General features: G+C 34.0%; 1 protein-coding gene across 3 annotated transcripts in view; it reads left to right on the forward strand.

Moving 5' to 3' along the window:
• Positions 1-18,647, forward strand: part of KCNT2 (potassium sodium-activated channel subfamily T member 2) — a gene marked incomplete at both ends in the record, with an annotated part of 388,861 nt that overhangs the window by 296,422 nt on the left and 73,792 nt on the right. For 2 of the 3 annotated variants that reach the window (XM_080917662.1, XM_080917663.1), the window contains 5 exons: positions 4,095-4,244; positions 5,584-5,813; positions 9,075-9,288; positions 11,413-11,518; positions 15,055-15,227. In XM_080917662.1, coding sequence (XP_080773788.1) covers positions 4,095-4,244; positions 5,584-5,813; positions 9,075-9,288; positions 11,413-11,518; positions 15,055-15,227 — 873 coding nt within the window. The remainder of the gene's footprint in view (positions 1-4,094; positions 4,245-5,583; positions 5,814-9,074; positions 9,289-11,412; positions 11,519-15,054; positions 15,228-18,647) is intronic. The other variant, XM_080917664.1, reaches the window with a different exon arrangement.

Genomic DNA, 18,647 nt, shown 5'->3' on the forward strand with positions numbered 1-18,647 from the left:
TTCACATGTAGCAGAGGATGGACTCATTTGGTATCAGTGGGAGGAGAAGCCATTGGTCCTGCCAAGGCTCAATGTCCCAGTATAGGGGAATGTTAGGGCAGGGAGGCATGAGGTTGTGGGTGGAGGTGGGAACACCATCAGAGAGACCTGGAGAAAGTGAGTGGATAGGGGGTATGGCTAAGAATCTAGGAAAGGGGTTAAGATTTGAAATTTAAATAATAAAATATATCCAGTAATAAAAGACATTTTTAGAAAACGATAACTGTTGAGAGGGAGAGAAAGAGAGAGAGAGAGGGAGAGAGAGAGGGAAAGGGGGGGGGGACATGCATTCCAGTAGAAAATTTTAAGACCTTGACATAAGCATGTGTAATGATAAAAAGCATACCAGAGAAAAGATTATATCTTCAAAAATTGGAGTTAAATGATATCAACTCATATTTATCCTCTTTTACAAAAAATACGATTTTAAAAGAAGATTTTACCACAAATTAAAAATAGAGGTCACATCTTGGATACATAGTAGGACTAAAGTGACATCATCCCTTTCTTCTTGGGGCCTTTCTATTTAGTCATATGATATAGTTTCCCTTTAGTGCTGTGAAAACTGGGGCAAATTTGCTACTTCATAAAAGAATGAAGACTAATTGAAATGAAGTTAAATAATGAGGAGCCTTAGGAGCAAAATTGAGTATCATTATGAATTTTTATATGGAGTGGAAAGTATATTGATCAGAAGTATATTGATCAGAAGAAATTAGAGACTAGTCTTGGCTACAATAGTGAGGAATAAACAAGAACCTATGGAACCTCAAAGGTGATAATGATCACAAATTTCAACCCCATAGATTTTTTATAAGATAATTAGAAAAAATTATATAAGGCTTTAAATTTACCTTTTAAATTTTTAAAAATTGACAGAATGTCTGTGTGCAGTTAATGTAATTAGTTTGTAATAGTATTACAATTTAATGATGTATACTATGTATAATGACCAAAATCATTGAAATTTCCACCTTTCCCACACTTTGAGAAGCTTTACATCTACCAAACACAGCATAACAAGTTACAATAAAACCAGACACATACCATCACATCAGGGCTGGACAAGGAAATTCAGTAGGATGAAAGTTTCCCACAAGTAGGTACAAGAGTAAGAAATACTTGCCCACCCACATCCCCTGTTACTACTGTTTAAATTCCCACACAGCCAAGCAATTATTTGCTGACATATTATCTAGAGCACTTTGGTCATACCCCTAAAGACTTCCTGATCTCTGGAAACCCCAATGAGTCCTGGCATGTCCATTCTGTCCTTTTGTTCTCCTGCAGTCTCAGCAAATTTTTGATGCTGTTTTTTCAATAGCTGAATAATACTCCATGCTATAAGTGTACGCCATTTGCTTAATTCATTCCTCAGTTGAGGGAAGTAACTTTCTTGTTTCCATCTTCTGGTTATAATGAATGAAACTGCCATGAATGTAGTTGAGAAAGTGGTCATATCTGCTTTCAAAAAATAACCTGAGTTTCACTAAGACAATTTTATGTCTTTATAATTAGTAAATAATAAATGCTTTTAGTTACTTCTTAGAAGCTGTTAGAGAAGTCATGAAGAGAGGGGTTCCTAATGAGATGATGCTTCCTGAGAGGTGAAGTAAGACAGTAAAGTAGCAAGATGAGAAACACGAGAGGGAGGAAAGGTTTTGAAGCTGATGTGCACTCTGCCCATCATCTTTCCTCTCCTCAGCATCACACTGTGCTCACATTTCAGCTTCTAAATTAGATCCATGATTTTCTTGGAGAATTTTTAATATAACTATCTAATAAATCTCCGAACCTGTGATCATTTTGTGTCTCAAATAAGCCCTGATCTGTTGGTAGCATGTTCTCTGACATTATTGAATCTTCATCATAGAATTTTAATTTGCCAAATACCGTTTTGCCAAATCATTCTTTGTGTCCAAGAGATGATTCATAATTGTGTTGGCCAAAGGGAAATTTTCTCCACCAAAAAATCATCAGTCATAATGAACTTACTTTTATTCTCTTCAGTGACACAATATCTGAGAGAAACTCTAAATAAAGGGGCAAAAAGACATAATTTTATGCAGGGTCTCAGAAAGATTTGAGTCTACAGAGCAATTTATCTGTGCAATGATAGCACAGAACTGAGGCTTTTTAACATATTGGTGAATCAGTGAGCGGGGGATGACTACAGCTGACCTTCAAAAGCCCATACTTGGCAACCCATGTTTGCCTATGAGGCTTCAACACCTCAAGATTCCACAGGCTTCAAACAATGGTCTCATAAATTGGACGCTAATTATTCCAAATATGACTCTGTAGGGAAACAGGTGAGATTCAAACCATAATGTTTTCGAGGCAGTAGTTAGAGATAATACCTTCATCAATAGTCAAACGCTTCCTCTTTCTCAGTAATTCTAAAGAGATTCATTAACATTGAACAGTGCAGATATTTAATGGAGTATTGCTGTAGTATTGTTGAAAATAACTATAAAAATGAAATAAATGAAGTTGTTAGGACAACAAAAAAGGCAGCCAACATTTTCTAAGTACTTTTTATTTTAATATCATCCTGGTGATTTATTTAGCTTACATCATTTTTTCTAAAAAAAGACGGTGCTGTTTTTCACGGAAGAGATAAATTAAAATAAATAGAAGTCAAATAACTCACTGAAAGAAAAAATCTGATAGAGGGTTCCAGTGCCCACGATTCTGATTCTTTAAGAAACCCATGATGACATAAAAATGGAGGGATCTATACTTTGGAGACATGTATGCATTTTTTGGCTAATTAAAAATTTGAAAATAGTAATAAATTCATTTCTTTAGTAGTTCTTTAGGGCATGGTTTGACTTTAAATTGGATTTCAAAAACTCTATAAGTACATCATTTAATTTCTTACTTTAAAAAGTTATCTTGTACATATTATAATGAGATAACATTAAGTTTATGTGTATTTTTCATTGAATTTGTGATGATTTTGCTGTTAATATCCATAATCTTTAATCTGACATAGTAAATAAATATACTAAAGTAAATGTGGAAATGAGATATGGCCATTTTATTATGATTTACATGTGTATTAAAATTTTAAAACCACACAATTAGGCAGAACATGATACAGCTAAGGAAACCACATATTTTCTTAAATATGCATGCCTTCTTTCTATAAGTACCCTTAGCATCTCTTTTGTATACCAGCTTAGTCAACTTTCAATTGTTTTCACAAGAAAGAACAAGTGATTCATATACAGGAAAATGTTAGTTTTCACATTTCACTAGCCTAGAATTCTATGATCTAGGCTGTGACATTCTAGGTGCTGGACATGAACTTCTCAGTTATAGATTTCTGACTCTGGGCTGTCTTACTAGTAGTGAAAGCTGGCTAGGTCTTTAGGATTGATAATGGCTCTAATCTACTCTAAAGATTATTGTTATGGCCTAACTATCCCTAAAGGTTCACAAGAATAAAAGCAATACATGCATTTTCAAATGGTGTAAATATAAAATCTATTCCTGAGTCCCTTATACAAAGGTGAATGATGTTTAAAGAATATTCAGCTTTAGAGATAACTTGGTTATAAAACTGACAAAAGCAAACTTCAGGTTTTACAAATGCAAATATATATCTTGGAAAACACAATTTAGAAAACAAAGTAAGTTAGGAGTCTGAGAGTCAAGCTATGTCGTAAGGTAAATTTAACCCTATGACAGAGACCATGAAACAAGTTCTCCAGACAGGACACGAATGTCACATTTCCAGAAGAAAACCAAATGTGACATAATAAAGCCATGGTCAGAGTTAATACTTCTGACATTGGGTCTCTAAAACTCCCACCTTCTTGCAACCCTTATTCCTTAAGGTTTCATGTTTTTTTGTGATGCTGAACCTAGTTGAGTGTCAGGACTTCTGTGTAATGCCATCATTCCGAGATCAAGGCTCCACAAGGTAACCTTCTTGAGTTGTGCTTGCTGGTTCTTGACCCTGTGGACTGACTGGCTGGTCATTGATATGATTCACCCCCATTCATGGTGTTGTCCTTTGCCTGTATGTGTGTGTGCTTGTGTTGCAGAGAAGGGCAGCAGTCCCCTGAGCAGTGGCAGAAGACGTACGGCAGGTGCTCAGGAAATGAAGTCTATCACATCGTCTTGGAAGAAAGCACATTTTTTGCCGAATATGAGGGAAAGAGTTTTACCTATGCTTCTTTCCATGCACACAAAAAGTATGTTTCTGTTTCCAGTGAAGAATTGATCAGTATATTGACCAGAACAGTTAACTGCTTTCCAAATTGGTGCTTATGTGTTTACACTTTTTAAGCCTAATTTTGTTCCTTTTTTTTTTTTTTAACTATAGACTCTGTAGTTTCTACAAGTTGTATTTACCAGGAGGAATAGATTTTATGGATATCTGCTCTGCCACATCTTAGACTCTCTCAACATCCCCCTCCCTTTAAGAATTTATAGCCTTCCAATAATGTATCTTGTTACATTAACAAAGTTTAAAGTGAGGTTTAGTTTTACTTACATTTACAATAGCAGAAGATCTTGATGAATAGTACAAGAAAAGCACTAAGGGGAAAAAAAGGTTTTTCTTATTTGATCTTTGGAATCATGGTCTCATGTAACTCAGGGTGTCCTCAAACTCACTATGTGGACAAGGCTAATTTTGCTTACTTTCCATTTTCATTTCTAATACAACATGTAACTCTCAAAAAAATAATAAAGTGGATATTAGACTCTATTTTTTTACCTTTTATACTAAACTAATAATGTAAGAAATGAAAACCTATATAAAAACACCTATATAAAAGTATTTTAATGAAACATATTTGAATACTTATATTAATATAGTATACTTAACTAGTATATAATGTACTCAAATTTAACACTATGGCATTATTTAGACATATTTTACTACTATATATATTTTGAAATTTAACTTACTTATTGTTTTGTATTAAGACAAATTTTAAAATTTAGATTACCAAAGATCAATGATAGATATTTAAATACAGTACTAAGCTCAAAGTTCTGAATCACTCTTATGTACTTATGAATATGTACGTGCATTGAAAAACATTTGCAATGTTTCTTGAATGCATGAAAGGTGGCATAAGAGGAAAGCAAGGGCAAATCAAAGACATCACTTTCATTTCCCATTTCATATGAGACTCTCTTATGCCAATCAATTGTAAACATTTTGAGCAAGGTAAGACATGTTCTTCATAGTTTTGACATTATTAGTTATCTTAAGAATTATAAAGCAATATTACATCTACTGTATGGCAAACAGTCTAATATTCTATATTTTTTATTTTTTCATTTATATATACCATAATGCTTAAGACTAATTGAATTTATACAATTTTCCTTTAACAGTGAGATTATTAAATGTTAGGACCCTCTCTGACTCCCTAGTTCTGTAATTTGATGTTCTTATTTTGTTCTGTTTGATTATAGTTGACTAATTTTCTTACAAATGTTAGCATTGAAAAAAACAAAAAGCTTAGGAATTTTCTAAATTGTAATTTTTAAACTCTTATATTCTTTTTTTAAATTAAGGTTTGGTGTCTGCTTGGTTGGTGTTAGGAGGGAGGATAATAAAAACATTTTGCTGAATCCAGGTCCTCGATACATTATGAATGCTTCAGACATATGTTTTTATATTAATATTACCAAAGAAGAAAATTCAGCATTTAAGAATCAAGACCAGCAGAGAAAAAGTAATGTGTCAAGGTCATTTTATCATGGGCCTTCCAGGTTACCTGTCCACAGCATCATTGCCAGCATGGGTCAGTACTAATTCATTGGAATTTTCTTTATTGTGTTTTGTAAGGTTATAAATGTACATCTACTTTTCTAAAAATTCATAGTCAACTAAAAAACTTATTTGTGTATATTATAAACTATGTATGTTTAGATAATACAGGAAAAAATTTCTAAACTATTGATTAACAAAGCCATGATTACAAAAATGTATTCAGTAATTACTTTATGTTCCTGATCATACGTGCTTGCCTTGTATATTTTTTGTTGATTATCTGTCCAATGACCAGTTGGTATTACTTTCAGTGGTTTTCTTTATTTAAATTAATTTTTATTTGATATTCTCTGTAGTGGGTTTTTAAATTATTTTCAAAACTCATTTCTTCATGTCCCTGTCATGAACTTTGACATTTATGACACTCATATACACAGTATAATATATATATATATATATATATATATATATATATATATATATATATATATATATCCAGTTAAAATGAAAATCATTAAAAAATTTCCACTAAACTACCTACAAGCTTAAAGTGTATATGGTTTCTTGTCATAAGGAATGCAGGCCATTCCTTTATGTAATTTCATTGTCTTTACTTACTCCATGAGCTCACTTTCTTCACCCATTTTAGATATTCTACATAAACTATATTTAGCTCTTCTATCCTTAACTTCATGCTATTTGTACACCCTGACATACATACCCAACATGATACACACACATATGCTATTGACCTTCATGATTTCACACCTCTATAAGTTCCTCAAAGTGGTTGGCTTTTGATATGGTTTCAAATACCATGCCCTTCATGTCTGTCCTTACTTCCGTCTGCAGTCATGCCACTTAATTCAGTGTTCACGGTTTCAAACCATGTGTGGTGAAGACTGGTTACAGAAAGTCAAAAAAGAGTAACATTCCTGGATTAAATATGCATTGAATCAGAATCTCAATTACTTGTAACAACATCTAAGTGAAAGCAAAAGATTGAGGGATTGTGAGATAGATAAGTGGATAAGCAGCTTATACAAACTTGGGGACTTGAATTTGTTCTCACAGATCTATATAAAAATGCTGAGCAAGCCAGAACACAGTAGTAATCCCAGTCCTGATGAGTCAGAGACAATCTGCATAGTGATTGTCCAGGTAGCTCACCAATGCTGTTGGTCTTCAGCAAATCAGAGACTGTCCTGAGGAACAAGGCACTTGATATCTGGACTCTACACATTTTTCTGTACTCAACATATATCCGTATACCTTTTATATGTTCCCATATATACTGTTTACCTGTTCACATGAAAATATAGACAAATTCACACATTTGTACACCCATACATACACACACACAGATACACACACACATACACACACACACACACACACACACACACACACACACACACACAAAGAAACACAGAAAAGTCCAGAATATGTCCACCTTAATGGCCTCAAGAAAGTCAGAGATTAAGTTGTAGGAAATGTATTGATCTATAGCTTGTAGACCAAAATGAGACATTAATAGTGTCAAGTGAAATTTGTGACTATCATCACAAACTCATATAGTGAGAATCAAATCCTTGCTTAGTGCCACAGTGTCTGCCTTTATTTGGGACTTTTTTTAAAAGAAGGTAAAACAGAGCCATTAAGGTTAGCATCATTTATTTCTGTTTGTCTAACAGACAGAAGACTGATGGGAAATGATAATTAAGAGGATCTCAATCATTAAAATAAGAATCATAGCTGATCTATGTCTCACCATATTCAGAAAATATCACAATGTGAAGACTTTTATTCTGAAACTTTATTCTTTATAATTGTGAGAAATTAATCTTTATCATGATATTTCAAATATTTCACATTGTTACAGAAACTTTAGAAAACTTCTACAATTACCATGAAATTCATCAAAAAATAATGCTGATAAAAATTGAACTAATAAAATACAGTAGATCATATAGTCTGAAGACCTGTGATCCAAGATTTTTCACAGAAGTAAAAAATGGTCAATGTTGAAATAAAGAATTTGCCCACCTCTAGGGCAAAGCTTCCCAATTTATGGCAGTGAGAATGACCTCAGACAAGACCAAACATTTGTAAGAGAAAAAGATGTTGCAAGGAAAGTCTTGTTTCTGCTGCTCTAACTGCTCCTCCACATCATTCTGTTAGATTGTAAATTTCTCATACCTATTTGAGATATTGGCAGATATCAGAATTGGCAGTATTACTGATAACAGACCAAATGGAGCATCCATAGAGGAGTGGTTCTGTCTGTGTGTTGCCTGTGTTAGGAAAGAAAACAACTATGTATGTGGAAATAATGTCCAGTCAGATACATTGTCAAGAAGGCTCTGTAAGTGTCCAGTTGAAAGTGAAAAAGAGATAAACACACAATGCTGGAATAATCTTACATGAAGAGACACCTTTGTAAAATAAAAATTATCTAATTTTTCTTTTGATAAGATGTCAAAAGAATCCTGACATGCTGAACTTTCTTTTTTTTTCCAAATTACTAGGGTACTACATGATCATCTATAGGGTTAATGTAATAGATGTGCACTCAAGTCTTCAACTTTAAGATAACAGCATTCTATGTTGATTTCCTTTGCATCAATAAATCAAGTTTTATACAATTTACATCCCTTATCTATTTGTCTAAGATGTTCTTTCATTACTTCTGGAAAACCTTCCTCTTTTCTTCTTGTGACAGAATTGCCATATAATTTGATGTCCAGTAAACACACCATCTTTGAGCATACACTGGAATGGCTGAGCACTGGTCCTCACATAAGGACTTTCCTGGAGACCAAACCTTTTAAATACCTCATTGTCTTTTACATATTCAAAATTGGATCCAAGCTCTCATTACAAAAAAAAAATACATCTATAACAAATAATTTTTTTTACATAATCTCTCTGGCTGGCGTTGACTGGCTCTTAACCCACCTGGTAGGTTAGGCTGCCCCTGAACTCACAGAGATCAACCTCGCACTGTCTCCAGAGGGTTGGTACTAAAGGCTTGTGCCATTGTGCCTGACTTATCTCACATATAAATTATGAAATACATTTATCCAGTGTAATGTGTATAAGATAAAATAACCAGATGACATTAAGATCTCAAGAGAGGTTAAATACACACATACACACATGCACACACACACAAACACACACACACACACAAATGCATGCTTGGTAATGAAATTAGTTTTCAACATCAAATGATTATTATGTCACAGGTAGTAAAAATGTCCTAATGTATTTTCATGTTTTATGGTATTAGGTACTGTGGCGATAGATTTGCAAGATACAAGCTGTAGAGCAGCAAGTGGCCCTACACTGGCTCTTCCTTCCGAGGGAGGCAAAGAATTAAGAAGACCTAGCATTGCTCCTGTTTTAGAGGTGGCAGATACATCATCAATTCAAACATGTGATCTTCTAAGTGACCAATCAGAAGATGAAACTACACCAGATGAAGAAGCATCTTCAAATTTAGAGTAGGTTTTATTTTCTAGGTTGCCTTTTGTTAACATTTTCTTATTTTAATCTTTTGAGAGTATCTTACATAAATACCATATTCAAATCATTTCCACTCCCACGTGACTCTGCAACTATCCAGATGTACCGCTAACTCCCTCTCAAAGTCAAGGCCTCTTTATTAGTAAAGCAGGAGATGGCTGGTGACATTGTGCACTCAGATAGAAGACAGAGAGGGATGGGATGGAGGCACCCAACTGACTTTTTTTGTCGTTGTTGTTAAGTGTAGTATCTCAACTCCTGAAATGACACTGCTCAAATTTGTGGTGGTTCTTCCCTCAGCAGTTAGGCTCATGAAAGCATCCTCACCTTAAGAGATGTTTTCTAAGTGATTCTGAAGCTTATCAAGTTGACAAGCAGGACTAACCATCATGAAATTCAATAGTCTATTTCAAGGCATATTCAGACTCCTCCATACAGTGTTTTCTTATTTCAGCCTTCAGCATCCTCTTTATCTGAACGCTAGAAAAAGTTTAAATTTACAAATCAAAGGGTTATTCTTCCTCTACTGTCCCTCCACTTTCTTAAGGCACCTACCTGTTAGCAGCCATCACTTTTGGACCTAGTGTAAATGATTACATGTAAATGTCTACATGAGTTGCTTTAGAATAGCTGAAAGAACAGTAGCCTACAGTCTTGACCTTGTTAACTCAAAGAAGCCTTTCCCTTTCCAGTTGCATATACTTCTTTACAAACATCCTCACTATAATTTCTTTATTTATGAATCATGTATGATTGTCACCTCATCACATTATATCAAGATTTATTGAAGTGAGGGAGGAAGTTTTTCTGTGATGTGTTGTGCTGAGTGACTGAAGTCATTGTTATTACAATGGGAGTAGTGATGTAAACACAGTTATTGCCCACAATAAAGTTGATTTAAGCTCATTTACTGTTTTATTAAACTGAAACTGAGCTATCTTTGAAACAGAAGAGTCACTTTAAATTCATTCACAAGTTTTATTTGCCTCAGAAAATGTCAACATACTTGTAGATCAAATCTTATCTCAAAGCATTTTGTTGTCCAAATATGCAAGTATATATGCAGAATATAAAATGGGAACACCACCAGATTGGGCAACCATCCCTGCAGGCAACAATCCTTGTAGGAATTGATTTTTTGAAGTGTGAACAAAATCCTTTTTCTAGATTTCTAAAACATAGAGAGGTAGAAGGAAACTGAGTAGACAAATCAAGACATATTAAGGTAACAGTAATGGTTGTCAGCTTCTAAATTTAGAAGATGTGTTAAATATCATCTACCAAACAATAGTGTCTAGAAAAGGGTTTCAACAAGGCCTTAACTTCATGATGTCTTGGGAAAAGTTACCAAAAATCAAGCGATTCTATATTGGATGAGAAAAGATTGCTTTGAGTAATTTCCTTTTATTTACTAATTAACATTTAAACTTCTGTCTTTTAGAAGTTGCATGTTTCAACCTAATGCAGCCAAAATGTGTAGGTGTCTTTTTTCAAAAGTCAGTAAACAAAGTAGATTTCTTTGATGATATTTTAAGAGAATTTTCAGAAAAGAAAAACCTCTTCTGAGTAATCAAAATACTAGCTAGTCATATATTCATGGCTAATGAATAATAATAGGGCCAAATTAATGCAGCTGCCCTTAAATATAGTTGTAAGGTATGATATTATTCATTGTTATAGATACATGCTTATGTATTCAAGGGTGAGGATTGGGAAATGTTTTCTGAGAAGAAACAACTATGAAATATGAGCAGTCATTCACATTTTTTCTCTGAACCAAACACAAATGCTCCCTTACTCAGTTAGACAGGAATGTGAATGGCTGTGTTACAGGGATGCTGAGCTGATGAATGGAGAAGTCCAAGTTCATATCATTTTCACATGGCAGGAAATGTTTTATATTGGAGCATAACAGTGCTGGTCATTAGACATTATAATTAGTAATATTTTGTCGTAATTTGCCTCACATTTCATAAACTATGTGATTTTCATACTATAATAAAAGGATAGATTTATTAACTCTAATTTAAACATAGACCTGGGTCAAATCTGTGGGTCCCTCCATGACTACTCAAGGTGTAACATCTTGTATTGCTTTTCAGGTATGCCAAAGGCTACCCACCTTATTCCCCATACATAGGAAGTTCACCTACGTTTTGTCACCTACTTCAAGAAAAAGTGCCCTTTTGCTGCTTAAGGTTAGACAAGGTAATGCTTTCCTGTTGATTTTTTTTTCCAATAATAAAATTATTGCATAAGCTATTGTACATAATGAAATAATTTTATAGTATTTACTTAAAATGTATTAGCATATAAACTTGTTTATAAGAAGTGGTCAGTTTTACATTTTTGTCCTCACTAAAAAATCACAAAAATGCTTTATCCTTGTATTTAATTCCCCAGTTTTGTTAGCCAGTCAAGTTTTTAAAAGGGGCGACCGAGGCACGAGAATGTTAAACACTTTGGTTATTAATTGATGACCATTGTGTTTGCTCGTGTATTAAGTCTCTGCTATAACAAACCATATCTTGACTAAATGATATTTGCATGCAATTATGACTAGGCTGAAGCTGACCTATTGTCTGGACTCATATCTCCTTCTCACATTTTTTAATGTAATTTTCTCTTCCTGCCAGAATGTGTTAAAGAATCAGCTCAAAACAAAGCAGTCCAAGAATGTGAACAGTTTTGCCTTTTTCTTTTCTTTTCTTTTCTTTTTTCTTTTTCTCCTGAGGAATGAGGAAACAGGTTGAAGTGAAACAACACATACCCTAAAGAGATGTCTGGGCCTTTTGAATCATAAACAGAGATTTCTTCTTTTACTCTTTATTTGGGTTTAAAATTATAATGCCAGCAACCTTTCACAGCCTGTGCAACTTGAGACAATCACAAAAAATTTTTCACTGATCTGTAAAATGAATATAGTTTTTATGCTATGAATTTTGTAGTGTTCTTCGAAGGGCTATGTTATTACATTTAACTCAATGTGTTTGATTACTGAGTTGGGTTTCATTTCATTTCATTGGGACTCTTGCTCTTCTATTTGTTACAAATTCTGTCTGCTGCTGCTCTTGAAGACTGAGAGATTGTTAGTAAGCTCCATACTTTATCTATCTGATGTTGGCTTGTGCATCTTTCTCTTGATCTTAATTATTCTGGCCCATTTCATTGGCATCTGAAGTTCTAATTTTTAAGGCCTTCTATTTTAATGTCCTTTCTTCTTCTTCTTCTTCTTCTTCTTCTTCTTCTTCTTCTTCTTCTTCTTCTTCTTCTTCTTCTTCTTCTTCTTCTTCTTCTTCTTCTTCTTCTTCTTCTTCTTCTTCTTCTTCTTCTTCTTCTTCTTCTTTTTCTTCTTTTGATTTTTGAAGCATTTGAGATTTCTGGTCATCTTGCTAAATTAACCAATGTAAGGTTTCGGTGTTATTCGTCTGCAGTGACCCTTCTACAGGTACATTTTCTTCTTCACATACAGTACTTTTGATGTTTTCCTTCAGGACTGTTCTTAGTATAACAAAATCTTAGCTATCATGATTGCTGCCTGGAGTCAGTTCTAATGTACTCAATTCTTTTATTAAATATTTAGTTGTACAGTGTGGGAAAACCATCAGGAAACCAAAAGAGTCGAACTTAATTTTCTCCAAGTAACTAATCCAAATTTCACTGTAAGGCTCATCTCTGAGTGAAATAGGTCAGTAAAGGACCTTTAAAAGCAATTACTAACAACCTTTTGCTGCATTAATACAGAAAAATATGTTTTATTATTCATGGCTATATAAGAGATTATTGTTATTCCAGTAATATTAGGCTGGTGTGATAGGATGTGTTCTGAAAATGGCTGTTTTCTTTGGGATTATGGGATGGCATTCATCATTGGCTCTATTTTGTCTCTGAAGAGTATGAATTGGGATAACCTCATCACTCTATCCCACTGTAGGCTGACTGTTCCAGCCAAGGTTTCTCAACACTACTTTCAGATCCTGTCCTTAGATTTTGTTACTGTATCTCTTCTGTGTGTTTATAAACATAGTAGTTCTCTTGCCTTGTGATACTTTGTGGATGCTGAAGTTCTAATTGTTCTATGAATCAACCCATAAGTATTTATCCATCCCTGTTCTTAGTCTTCCCTGCCTTTGTTTTTAATATGGGCTTTATACAGCTGCAGAGTCTGAATATCAGAACTAAAAACTCTCCATACCTCATCCTATGCAGACCTTTGCCTTATTCTCTACTCTTCTCTTTCTTTAGATACTTTTCCTCTTCTTTGCTGGATTGTTTCCCTGCTGCCTCATTCTCCAGTATTAAAATTTCTACCAATGAGATTTGGAGGTTGACAGGTTTTTTTTTTTTTTTTTTTCATTATGCTTTTCCTAGGACTCCTTTTACTTTCATCTTAGGGGGACAGTTTGCTTGGTTTTCAGTTCTGCAGTCATTCTTTTCTTCAATGCCTCTGTTCTTCTGGTCACTATAAATATGCTTTATTATTATTGATATTCACTATTTCTTTATTTCTGAGTAAGATCCTATGAGCTTGGCTGGTCTATATTTTCATAATAATCTCTTTGGCTATAAAATTATGTTTATTCAGGATTATGATTCACTCACTTGTATGTGGCCTGTAGCTTGCTCAATTCTAGAAAAACCCTTAATCAATTTCAATAAGGTTCCTTTCTGATTGTGATATTTTTTTAGCTTTTAGCTTTTTTTTTTTTTTTTTTTTTTTTTTGGCCTGTGTTTTGCATTTGTGATATTTTCATCTCTGTTCTGCAGTTGATTCTTACGGTTGCATTAAATATGTTCTGATTAGTTTTTTTTTCACCATTGCAAATTTATCTAGATGTTTCAAACAAGTTCAGAAAATGCTTCACTACTAACTTATAGCTTTAGCTCTGAATTAACTTTTGGGTTACATTGCTCATCTTGTGCTTCATTTTGGCATTTTAAAATACTTTTATTAAGGGATAATGGTAAAAGGATACTTCATAGGTAATTAACACAGAAAAAACTAATTAATATCAACCCAGGTAAATAAAGAGAAGTCCATGTAGAGACATATAATGGTGAAGAAAAACACCACTAAAGCCATTAGGCGAACAGATAATTGAGCTTGAAAACTGTCTTGATTTAGTAATGTTAATTAATTTCCTCTGAGCCTAACCTCTTAGGACTAGCGACATTTTTTTTCAACAAATTTGTTCTCTCCTTGCTCTGTGATGAATTCTTATCAAGTGTTGCGCTTTCTTTCTTGTGTATTGTTTCTTGCTCTTTAAGCCTGCTCTGTCCTTAAACAGCTCAATTTTCTTTACCTTTTTCCATTCTTTAGTTTTTGGCTTCTTTTCTTTTTTAAATTTTTTTTTCTTATTATATCACTCTGGGCAACTAGGACTAGGAATATCTTTGAGGATTTTTCAACAGGATATCAATAAATTCTGGAGACTGGTGTCATATGTTTATGCTGTAAGGAAACAGATAGTGTGTGGGCATACAACAGTTTTGCTTGCAGTGTAACCAGTGCACACGATCCTTTCTCAGCATCAACCCGAGTACTTCCTACTCCCTTTCATTTTCCTCCACACTGTTATTTCCTACATCTAGGTGGAGAACTGGGTCAAGACAATTGCAACTGTGTTCCAATCTGTTAGAAAATTGGGTAGATAAATTTTACCTAACCACATATCCTAAATTCTTTTACCAAATTTTCATGAAGTATAAAAATGGCATTTCATTGTCTGATTTTTCTTCTCTAGAGTTGTCAGCATAACTACTATGAGGACGCAAAAGCCTATGGATTCAAAAATAAACTAATTATAGTTGCAGCTGAAACAGCTGGAAATGGATTATATAATTTTATTGTACCTCTCAGGGCATATTATAGACCAAAGAAAGAATTAAATCCCATAGTTCTTCTACTGGATAACCCGTAAGTATATTTTCAGATACAAAGACAGAATTTTTAACTTTATTGTGCATTTATTTAAATTTACTGATTGCTTTGAATCAGATACATTATGGTGCACAAATTGTTGGGAGGCAGTCAATGCTTTGACGCCAAACATTATTGGTTATGATCATGTTTCATTAGTTCTAGTTAAACATCATTGCAAACTTTTATTTGAATTTAATATGCAAATGATCATCTACTCATAGGACCAGTGGCTTTACTCATAGGAGCAGTGGAAAATATCTATTTTGAATTTCCCCCAATTTAATTAAGGAGCTTAAAAGATACCTGACAAAACTGGAGAGTTTTGTTCTTTAGTAATTTGTTATCAGAGAAGCATTTATTGATCTGCCTTTATATGTTACACCATAGGATGTTGCTGTGTGTTTTACTTATGTTAATGTTCATATAGTATTGCAGAAAACACATCATGCTGTCTAGAACTTTTTAGGGTGACTGACGTTGCTAACTAAGATGGCTTATAAGCATTTCGAAAAATTTACAGACGAATGCATAGGATCCTGAATGAAATGGTCAAAACCAGTTGATGTTCATGTTACAGTGCCCCTCACTATAATTGTGAGTATATTGATTGCCATGGATACGGTGTTAGAAGAATTTACTGCATATGCACGCAACCTCAGTAGTGTGACAGTCAGGGTGTAGGATGTTTATACCAACAGAGGGATTGTCAAGCTCCTCCCAGGTTTTTTCAACACTCTGAATTCTGGAGGTTCCCTGTAGGTAAATTAAGTTGGTACCACAGATGTTTAGGTTAACTAAGTCAAATGCTCAGTTTAGGACTGTTTATCAACATTACAAGCAGAATTTAAGATAGTCATGCCCTCACTGTGAAAGACTAGATCAAGGCTCCTGTCATAAAAATAAGGAAGTAAGAATCTTTAAAAGTAAAAGAGCATCGTCTGGCAGCCCTCAGTCCAGACTAATCTGTCCTTTCACTCACATTATTTTAATATTAAATCTGAGGGTCTGATTTGTAACTCTTCCCTAGCTCTCCATAAAAAATATTCGTATTCTCTAAATTTAGGAGTGGTGTTCTTCTTATGAAGCAGAGGTTATATTCTTCATTTTTAGCCTCCAGCCCTGTGAAGTAATCTTGACCCAGCCATTTATCTTTTACCTGATTATAACTAACATGAGCCAAACCATCCCATTCCATTCCATGTTGACCACTGTAGCTTTAATATCCAAATGTGATTCATCACATACAACATCTGACACTTCCGCTCCCCTGCATTATGGACAGGCCGCTATTTCTCTGCCAGTGTGTACACAGCTATCTAATACTATCCTATCGGAATGAAAACACACAGCCCAACTTAAAACGCTAGTGTTCTTTCTTCTGCTCATGGCTTATAATGATAGCAAAGAGTGAAATCCATTCCAAGTCATTATATTTCACATTTTAACTTTATTTTACATGTTATACATTCATATTACACAAATAATCATGACAACGGAGAGACGTACTCAAGAAATTAACCATGTAAATGCTTACATCTAATTTAAACTTTTGAGACTTCCATTATTAATGGTATGAAGCAGAGCTAAAGATGTAATAGCATCCAGGCAAAATGCCCTTGATCGATTTGAAGAACAGGGCCAGCAATGCACCAGTGAGGTCATTGTTCCTAACTCATAGTTTTTGAACAATATGTATTGTTTGCACTTAGTTTTAAAGGTTACTATTGTATCTTAATTTCCAATATTTACCCACTGAAATAACTTCATCTTTAAAAGTTGCTGACCTTTTGGGTTATAAATGTCCTCATGATGCTGTTGTTTGATAATATCTGATAGCTATAGTTTTCTTTATACTCAAAATAAGCAAGGTTATTTTATTATATCACATGGATTATAATTATTTCTTTTCACTTAATAAATTTCAAGGACATTATGTAAAACCTTTAGCTTCCTTTGCATGTCCTAAAAGTGACATCTAACATTTTTAGTTATCTTCAGCTGGTTAGATGAAATGAAGACTCAAAAAAGTGAAATTCAATAAATAATGCTCCCAGAGATTATAAGCAGTCCTTTTTCCCTCTTTCGAAGCCATGAGATACCAGTTCATCTGAAACTGATTTTTATTCTGCAATGTATTATACAAAATTACTGGGAATGATTATTTTTCCCTTAACATAGAGCCATATTCTAAGAATTTTCACAATCATAATCCCATACACTTTGGCAATTGTTGGTTAATTTGGAGTTTCAGCAAGTTTAAGTGAGCAGTGGTGAAGCCAATATTAAGTGAATGCCTATTGTGATAAATTAATCGAAAATACAAATGAATTCTCCATAACGAGAAAAAGAAGTGTCATAATAATAAACTATTAACATGTAGATCCAATTTGTGCTTTCAACACATAATAGAATGTTCAGAATGTTTGCAGCTCGGAAGTCTTGCACATTTCAGTTGTGTCAAGAGGAAGTCTGGCACACTGAAAACATCTTTCCTGTGGCTCCTGATAGCCACTGCGGTCTTTCCACAGTTCGTCAGAGTGCTGTCAGTTCTGATGGTTCACCTTTGTTTGTGGTGCTAGGACGATTTCCAATATTTCAATTATAGCCTCCACCTTTAAGGTCATCCAGCTTAAATTGAGTTGAAAGCCAAAGCTGGAATATATGGCCCAAACTTATACAGAGGAGGGCCAGATCCGTGTTGATGCCTTGAATTTCTACACTGACCATTTATTAAATCAATCAACCCCTTCGCATGATGTCCAAAGCACTGCAGATTATTTACCTGTTGCTGATAAAATATATGATTAATTAATTCCCCTTATCCTATGGAAATAAACAGCTATGTTACAGACAGAACTGAGATGATATATAAACCTAACCACTAGAGGAACCTGGACCATTATTTTATTTTTATTTTTATTCTTGTGGCATTATCTCACTTTCTCTTTAATTTAAAAAGGATAAGAAAATCCTTAAATAATAAATGTAACTGAGTAAATGCAAGTAAATAAATCTTACTACCATAAGATCTGACATATGTGATACCCTGAATATGCTAGATTTTCGTCTCCTATAAAAACTGTAACATTGTTACTATTCAAGTTATTGAAAGGTCTTATGTAAAAGTCTAGTTGACAAGGAAACAGAGTCTGGAAATATAGTTTAGTAGAACAGTGCTTGGCTAGTGTGGAAGACACCCAAGCTTTGAACATGTACTGCATACACACGCACACACACACACACACACACACACACACACACACACACACACACACACTGATATTAAGCACTTGTAACTAATTTTAAATTCTTTACCTTTTTAAAAATTATACATATATTGGTATTTTGCCTTCATGAATGTCTATGCAACAGTTGACTGCCTGGTGTCTACAAATGGGGAAGAAAGGGGTTGGA

The sequence above is a fragment of the Micromys minutus genome (genome assembly GCF_963924665.1).
Source record: "Micromys minutus genome assembly, chromosome: 6".
In the NCBI taxonomy this organism is placed as follows: domain Eukaryota; kingdom Metazoa; phylum Chordata; class Mammalia; order Rodentia; family Muridae; genus Micromys; species Micromys minutus.